Here is a 9,205-nt window from a genome sequence, read left to right as displayed (position 1 = left end):
CATACAGATTTATCCAAAGCTATTTACGAAAGAAATGTATCACATATCCAGCACTATTCTAACGATATTCAATTATATGAATTAATATGTTTTTTCATAAAAGATTTACATTGATTCATTATGTATATGCTATAAAAGAATAAATACTGAACACGTAGGCAAGACTATCTATCTTATAAAGGCGTGTAAACATATAAAATGGAAACTGCTTCCCATATCTTTTGTTGATGATGTCAAAGGTTGTGTGCTCAAACAAATTATATGGCTTTCTGGGTTTTGAGTACACCAGTCACGATCTTTTTCACCAGACTCACTTTATCATATGTACTGGTGACATCCAACCAGGGAGTTTAGTACGACCCATTCTACTGAAAATGCTTGTTTGAGGAGAGTGTAACTGAAATACCCAAATCACTTATTTAGAAGGGTGGGTGGGTATGTGTGTGTTTATTGAATCAATGTTGATCTATCATTAACACCAGCTGCTGTTATCTGTTGATGAATGTACTGCATTGGAAAAGGTTGTTCATGTCTACACTTATCAAACAGTTTTTTGGGGCCTTTTGTTTGAGGATAAAGGGCAAAACAGCCTGTTTTTGTTAGAAGGTCAAAACAGTCCTAGACCATGGGCTGAAAACTACAAAAAATGAAATCTTAATTGATGCTGTGTATAGCATTTCACAAAGCATCCTTAAATATAGCCTACTGTATACACAAAGCATGAAGTTTCAATTAAAATGATGACAAAATAATGAGAGAAAGAACAGAAAATCCACAGGAATGCAGCTGTAATCCTTCTTAACCACTCGGCAGGGGTGAGAATCACATGATTGCCACCTTGTAGTCTACAAAGTTTAAATCTTGGTTAGCACTTCCAGAAAAAAAGACACTGCATTCAACCAGGTAAGAATCTTTCATTTATTTAAACGGCTAAGTTCAAAAGTCGTACAAATATGCAAGGTGAAATCTACAGCAGGCATTATTCAAATCGACAACCTTATTCAATAAATAATGTGGAGGGATCTGCTCTTACATAAACGGATATGTCTTCAGATAAAATACATTTAAGGCAGCATGTCTTTCAGTAAACAGTTAATAGCGCCTTTAATAAAGATAAACTGACACAACAAGTCAGTGTAAAGTGCTTTCAGGTCAGTTTACACAAACAGGTTTAAATAAAAATGTCAAATTAAAAGAAAGAAGAAATAAATGTAAAAGGGAAAACAAATGAGATCCAGTTCAGCTAACCGCAGAAGAACCGAGTCACGGCCTCTTTTAACAAATCAAAATAACTCATCTTTGTGCCAAGGCACATGTCCGATAAATAAATAAGAGAGACTCGTTCTATATCAGGCTAATATTTGTGCAGTGTGTACATCTAAGGTACACAAGGACAGAGTTCAAATCTTTGGTTCATCAGGGTTCAGAACATATGACTTATTCAGCTTTAAGCACATATGATTCAAATTTTTCTAGAACAAACTTAAATTTGAGCACGCAAAAATAAATATTCAGACAAACTGTTGTCCCTGTGTCTTCCTCTTAAAAGTAATGCTATTGCATTAGTGGTCTGAGCTGTCGGCATGACAGATCTCGTCAGTTGTTGGTGCGTCCTACGATGATCCTCGAAGCACATGGCCGGCCACAGGCGTCGCACATAAACTGTCTAGAAGTTGTTATTTTTAAGGTATTGAGCTTTCGGTGTCATTGTTTGTCTACAGAAACGGTGATCCAGCTGAACTCAAAGGAGTGTATGGCAATCTCTTGCGACCATCTCTTCAAGCTCATTTGGGTCCATGTTGCATAGTTTCAAACTGGCTTCGAGGCCGTCCTTGTAACGTCTGAGTTGCCCTCCCTGAGAGCGCACGTCGCTCTGGAGCTGGCCAGTTACAGTGTATTGTCAGTGACAAAGTGCAAAGGGTTTTAAAGGCATATTTCCCATAAGGTTATGTCATTATTTACTCATCCTCATGTTTTTTCCAAACTTTCTTCCATGGAAGAAAAATGGAGACATTAGGCAGAATGCTCACGCTGCTCTTTTCCATACAACAAAAGCGAATGGGACACAACAACAACCAATGACGTTTGGCAAATGACTTAAATTTCAGTGTTGTCCTCAAACAAATTTATTGTTTGGCTTGGAAAAGAGTATGTATACCATATGTACTCATTTTATGGTGTTTTTCCTTTCCTAAACATCTCGTTTAAAGTTCCACGGAAGAGAAAAATCATACAGGTTTGCAATGGCATGAGGGTGAGTAAAGGATGACAAAATTGTCATTTTTGGTGATTTTTACACTCACCAAGCTCAGGTTCTGACCAGCAGTCTATTATTATGTAGTTTACAATAATCTCTATATGACAAAGCAGTATTGTCTCAACAATATTATCTCGATTAAAAAATATCTGTAGCATCTTGACTCACAGCCCACAGTTGGGGTAAGAATATCTACATTAAGAAACTACAAAACTACTGAAAATACTGTAATAAACTGTACATACTGCATACAGTAAGGTCCTAATGGAAAAAAGACTTCTGATTACAGCAAATCAGCTTCTTTGGTATCTAACGCAGCAATTATTTGTAGGAAACATAAAAAATCTCTTGTCATCTCACTAGAATGCGAGATCAGCTCTTATTTCTCGTGCTGTTATGCCACTTCCTAATGGCCACCCCACTAGTGCTGCTGATGACACACAGCGCTCCTCCCAGACTCCACCATGTGGGTTTGCGGTTGAGGAACAGGAACTGCAGGATGAAGGCCAGGACCACATCCATCGTCCTCATCAGTGCAACTGGTCCTGCTTTCTCAATCTGCAGGGCTTTGGTGAGGAACGTCTGTCCGGCTATACCGAGCAGCCCGATGGCCATGAGCGTCCACCTGTCCCAGCCGCAGGACGGAATGGTCCATTCGTCCAAGATGAACAAAACAATGATGCACTCGACGAGTCCCAGGACTGCATAGTACCAGACGGAGAGGTAGTAATGAACATTTTTACCTATTTTTCTCAGAATGACCATAGTGCAAGCAGCTCCGACCGCCCCGGCGAAGGCGGCCGACGTGCCTTTGATGTGATTGGTGTAGTCTCCTTCGATCCCAGACAGCTCACCACCAAAGAGGAACGGAGGTCTGGCTATCAGTATGACGCCCGTAAGCGTAAACACAGTAAAAACGACGTCCAATATTGTGCACCTTTCTTTGAGGAAAATCCAAGCCAGCAAAGATGTGAAGACTGGATTACTGAACATTATAACTGTGGCATCAGCTAGCGGCATCTGCAGAACTGCATAATACAATAAGATCATGGCGTTGGACCCCAGGAACCCTCTGAGGAACAGGTAGATTCGCATACCTCTTGGTCCCAAAAAGCCAGTTCTGAAAAATGAAAAGGTTGTAGGTTATTCCCACATTGCTGAATCAACTATAACTGAATAATATAAGGAACCCTGAATATAATTTACATAACTATGTTTTCAGTGGTGTATAAAGACCTTACATAATTAACCGTTATGTTTTAATTACCTTAGAGTGAGCCATTTCTATCTACATACACTACGGGTCCCCTTACATTGAAATGGCCATTTTGCGCCGCCATATTTCTACAGTAGCCCTTAACGGACAAACTGCTCTACAGAGCGCGTTTTGTCACTATGTTGTTCTTTATGCAAAGAAGCTAGCTAAAGTCAGCGAATAAAATACTGACACAATAATGAATAAATAACAATAATAATCGCAATAACATATCGTTTTACGGAATAATTAAGTAAATATAATTTCTTAATTTATCTTTGTAAAGAAACCTCATTGCTTAAATAGTTACTCTCTGCTTATCTTTTCCTGTCCGCGACCGTAACTTCTATTAGTTGTAATTCACAACCTCACCACTAGATGCTGCTAAAATGTACACACTGCACCTTTAATATTAGTTGTATTAAAGATTCATACTTGTAATATTTCATAAATTCAAACTTGTACTATTCACCCTTATATTGGATTTCTACTTGTATTATAAATTCATACTAGAAATATATAATAGTTTCATACTTGCTTTATAGATTCTTGATGTGTATCAGAATCTTACTTGTATTATGGATTCGTACTTGTATTATAGATTCTTACTGGTAATATCAGATTCATACTTGTATTATAGATTTATACTTCTAATATATCTGATTCATTGTAATGTATCGTAGATTCAAACTTGTATTTTAGATTCATCCTTATAATATGTCGGATTTCTATTTGTATTATAGGTTCATACTAGAAATATATCAGATTCATACTTGTAATAGATCAGATTTATGCTTGTATCATAGATTCATATTAGAAATATATCAGAACCATACTTGTATTATAGATTCATACTTGTAATATATCAGATTTCTACTTGTATTATAGATTCATACTAGAAATATATCATAGATTTATACTTGCTTTATAGATTCTTGTTATTTATCAGACTCATACTTGTATTACAGATTCATACTTGTATTATAGATTTTTACTTGTTTTTATAGATTCTTACTTGTTTTTATAGATTCTTACTTGTAATACATCAGATCCATACTTGAATTATAGATTCATACTTGTAATAAATCAGATCCATACTTGAATTATAGATCCATGCTTGTAATAAATCAGATCCATACTTGTATTATAGATTCATACTTGTATTACAGATTCATACTTGTATTAGATTCATACTTGTAATACCAGATTCATACTTGTATTATAGTTTTATACTGGAAATATATCTGAATCATTCTTGTAATGTATCATAGATTCATACTTGAAATATATCATGGCTGGTAAGACGAACAGCATCTGGAAGAAGCACCGAATCGCACTGATTTGGATGGCGTGCATCCCTTCGATTTTCTTCACAAGAAGAGCTGCAGCGGAGAAGAAGACGGATGCTAACAAGCTATACAGGAGGCCCAGCCCTGGACAAGCTGGTTTCTTTTCTGTGGATGAATATAACAAAACAGCTTAACATCAGACCTGTCAGTCATTTAAACATTTTGTGCAAATTAATTATATGGTGTGCAATTGATTAATTAACTGTTTTAACGGCATAAATAAATATTTGCTAAGAAAAACCCCTAAATGAAAATCTATATCTATCTATCTATCTATCTATCTATCTAATAAACTTCCAAACCTCTATTTTTATGTTTACTGAGCAGAATTGACAAGAATCTTTGCTTTTAGGTACTTTTAGGTTAAACTGTTCCTGTACAAGGTTAAACTGTATTATATTTTTCTCTTTTCCACCATGTTTATTCATTGGAGCACCATATGAAATCACTTTATCATCACAGTCTTTGTAGACAAACCGTCTGCACAAACAATGGAAATGAGACATGAGAAGTACACAGCATGATTTGGCTTTTTAATGTATGATCTGAATTTTGATCTTTGGAGCGGAGTGAGATGGAACAAAAACAGCATGAAACTCAACACACTGTTGATGATTGTGTTTCACTTTGACACTGAAAAGATATCAAATGTGACGGCAATGATGATGCAACCAAACGCAACTTAACTACCTGTGGGTGAGCTGAGCTGAACCATGCTCAATCAGGTTGTGTGGCTGCCAACATTGGACAAACACCAAATTGTATCAAATGTCCCATGAGGACCTGGGCTGACTCAAAGATCATGGGCCCTGGAACATAACACATACCCAACAATACGGGTTTGGTTTAAAATAAACAACTTCACCTGAGCGTTTAGAGAGAACAGAATAGACAAAAGGACATCATTTCCTGGTGTGATGCAAACACAGTTTTTCAGTATTGCTCATGATGATAAAGCATTTTCTGTTATCTTCTTCCTGGGAGATTATTTTATTCCTTTATTTCTTTTATGTAAAAGACAAGATGACAACTTAAAATTTCAAAGGTACTTTGAAACAAAACACCATTGGATTTGTACTTGCCTAGAATGAAAAACTGCCAAATTAGATACAGTAAAAGTGTTTCCCTTCCAAAAGTTACCATGGTCACCACAGTTTCCAACAACATACAATGGACTGCTAGTCTGAATTCAAAATCCCATTCATTTCCACCATAGAGGAATTTGTTTTTGAACAGCTGAACTAAATCAAACTTTAAATGTAGGTCACTTTTAATTTAATCATGTAATTCGCAATGCTTCATAAGATTGTAGTTCTTCACCTCATTGAAGCCGTTAAATACACCGTCTTCTTGTACTTTTGTCTTTTTGTCCAAAATACTTTTTTGCTTCAAATCAAAGTTTGTGATATTGTGATCCACCTTGTAGCTGGTTAGTTTGGTTCATGGCTTACAACACTTTAATGAAGACTTATATAAATTGCCTACGGGAAAAATACTTCTGGAACAAGCGCCGCAGAAAAACTAGACTGGACATGTTGCAAATTTATTGTACTATAGTATACACTGTAGTTAGCCACCACTGTAATATAAAAATACATAACTAAATCCCATATTAATGTATAAGAATTCAACAGATAACACTTTTTTGGATGACAGGTGGCTATAAACCAAGAAACCGCAGTTTATTTTAAAAGCGGAAAACAATGGTAACTGTATGTAAAGGACTTAATACAATGTAACTGTTCTCGTCAGCTATAAAAAGGAGTTACCATGGTAACCCTGCCATTCATTCCACAATTACTTCAGTTAATAGGTTACTGTAAAATCATGAAAAAATTATAAGAGGAGATTTCCTTCAAACAGTTTAAGAAACAATCTAAAAATCTGATGTATAGGCCTAACTTTTTTATGGCATGTGGCTAATACAAAGTTACTGGAGATGTACTGTACTATCGATGGTATTTAAAAAAAAAAATACTATGGCCACTATGGTGAATGTAACAGGTTTGATACAACGTAACTGTTCTCGTCAGCTTTTACAGAATAGCCTAAACCCTTAAAAAGTTACCATTATCAAAGATAATATAGCTATAATTAAAACTGTAAAATCAAGGCAAATCAATATGGGATTAAGTTGAACAAAGTTAATGCAGGTTTATTGTAGTATCGATGGTATTTTAAAAGAAGAAACGATGATTACCACCATGGTGAATGTACAGTATGTCACAGGTTTGTTACAACGTAACTATAATGAAGCATAACGTACCATGGCAAACCTGCCATTTATCATATTATTACAATTGTATAGTAGGGATGCCATATCGGTATTGGCTGCTATATGTTCATTTTTAATGTTATCGTTATCTGTCCGATAAGAAAATCTGGCCGATATATTAAAGCCGATAAATGGATTATTGGGCACTGTTCGCCATGATGGTTTTGAATTGCTTGAAATATAATTGAAATCACTTCCAAAAGGAAAATACAGTAAAGTGCAACATGTACAGCCCATGTCTGTCATATAGCCTAGGCTACATACAATTATAATGAGAACATTATAATTGTGTGGTTTCAACATGGCTTTTTTTATTTTATTTTTTTATCAGGCTCTCAAAAAGATATACAAATTTGGATATGTCGGCTATAGGCTTTCAAATATAAAGAATTATCGGTATGACCAAAAATTTTAAGTCATTTGGTAAATTGATATGTTGTTCCGTTACAACAGTTAAAGATACGTTTTTAATTTTTATTTATGAGCTATTATAGTAACAGTGGTGTGTTATATGCGGAAACGATGGTTACCACGGTAGGCTACTGTAAGGGACTTGTAACTGCTCTCGGTAGCTGTAACACTAGAGTCACACAGAGGTCACACAGGTGTAGAAATATACATGAACAGAACAGAAATAATCGATCGGAGATCAAATCCAGGCTCCGTATGTTTGACTAATGTTAGAGTTGAGATCAGTTTACCTTTCTCAACAGTTTTTGCCCCCGTGTCCTCCTCCTCCTCCTCCTCCTTCTCACATTCATCATCATTATCCTTATCCCGGTCAGTGTCGCTTCTCTTACAGCAAACCGGCACACACACCCGGTAAAAAGCCCCTCCGTTGCCCCGTCGGCAGTCCTCAGCGTCAGCATCCGTATCCCGCACTTCTGGTCGAGTTCGTATCTCGATTTCCTCCCCATCGTCAACTTTCTGATAAAGCACGCTGTCGTCCACTCTACAAGGGACGACAGATAAATCTGTGTCATTATTACCTATAGAGCCATTGCGCTGTCTAATATCCCCCATGACAGAAGAGAACAGCTGCTGGGCATACCTTAACCACGACCCTGGACACACGCTTGCCTTCGGGGAGAAATGGGTACAACCGAGCAAGAGCAACAAGTTAAATAATTAACCTTGTACAAAGAAAGAGTTGGTTTAGCGTTACTCTGCCGCTAGAGGAAGACAAAATGCATTTGAAGAGGGGCTGGACAACAATGACGTTTCAAAGAGTTTATTCTACGGAGTACAATTCATTTTGAATAAAAATTATATTGAGTTACTACTTGTGTTGAAAAATAGTAAAAGCAAAACGCACTAGGTCAATATGTGAAGCTTTTTTTTATTTTTTATTTTATTACTTTCCTTTAACGTTACTTGTATTATTATTTTATATATTATACTGTATTCTCCTTTTCTGTTTCCACACTAAAAATTCCTATGACAAATAAGTTATGACAACATATGTTTTTGCATTGGCTCTAACGCATCAAAATAAGTTAAGCGATTTTCATCTTATTTTATAAGTTATACAATATAAGTCAGTTTAATGTAATTTAAGTTGAAATGACTAAACATCCAAGTTGATTGTTTGAAAACTTTAAGGCAGCAACTTAATTTACAGTGTAGGCTATATTTGTTTAATATTTGGTATACTATATGTTGGAAATGTGACTGCATTTAAATACTATTCAAATTATTTTGAATTTGATCATTTAAATTGGTAAAATATATGGTCTATGCAACAAAGATTTTTCCTCACAAACAAAGTAAAAGAAATAACTTAAATTACTCCGTAACATTTTCCCTGTCAAATCTTTTCTGAAGAAAACTTTTCGGATCTGATTTTGACACGAAATTTTCCTTTTGTCAGAATGAAACTTCATTTGTTTTAGTCATGCAATTATAGTTTTCAGCTCTGGAGAGATGTTAGTTTGTCTATCTGTTATGGAACAGAGACAAAAATGGTAGAGGTGAGAAACAGGTTTGACAATATGAAGCAAATAGCAGTAGCGGGAACCTTTAAAGGTAAAGGTCTATGAGTAATGATGAACGGAGATACTGACAGTCTT

At 35.8% G+C, this 9,205-nt stretch overlaps 1 protein-coding gene across 1 annotated transcript; it reads right to left on the bottom strand.

The window, feature by feature from the left end:
- Positions 1–904: 904 nt before the first annotated feature.
- Positions 905–8,276, bottom strand: slc35g1 (solute carrier family 35 member G1). Its single transcript, XM_084433788.1, has 3 exons — positions 7,838–8,276; positions 4,792–4,966; positions 905–3,377 (listed from the first exon to the last, which is right to left on the bottom strand). The coding sequence occupies exons 1-3, from the start codon at positions 8,157–8,159 to the stop codon at positions 2,630–2,632; spliced, it is 1,245 nt and encodes a 414-aa protein (XP_084289914.1). The 5' UTR covers positions 8,160–8,276; the 3' UTR covers positions 905–2,629.
- Positions 8,277–9,205: the final 929 nt, after the last annotated feature.

Source organism: Rutilus rutilus, assembly GCF_951802725.1.
Source record: "Rutilus rutilus genome assembly, chromosome: 16".
Lineage (NCBI taxonomy): Eukaryota > Metazoa > Chordata > Actinopteri > Cypriniformes > Leuciscidae > Rutilus > Rutilus rutilus.
This window is presented reverse-complemented; position numbering and strand designations above follow the sequence as displayed.

Excerpts from the sequence above, each read along its gene's own strand:
- slc35g1 (XM_084433788.1), bottom strand. The coding sequence starts at position 8,159 with ATGGGGGATATTAGACAGCGCAATGGCTCTATAGGTAATAATGACACA. Across the intron at positions 4,967-7,837 it reads GGCAAAAACTGTTGAGAAAG|AAAAGAAACCAGCTTGTCCA; the intron begins GTAAACTGATCT and ends ATTCATCCACAG. Across the intron at positions 3,378-4,791 it reads CCAGCCATGATATATTTCAA|AACTGGCTTTTTGGGACCAA; the intron begins GTATGAATCTAT and ends TTCATTTTTCAG.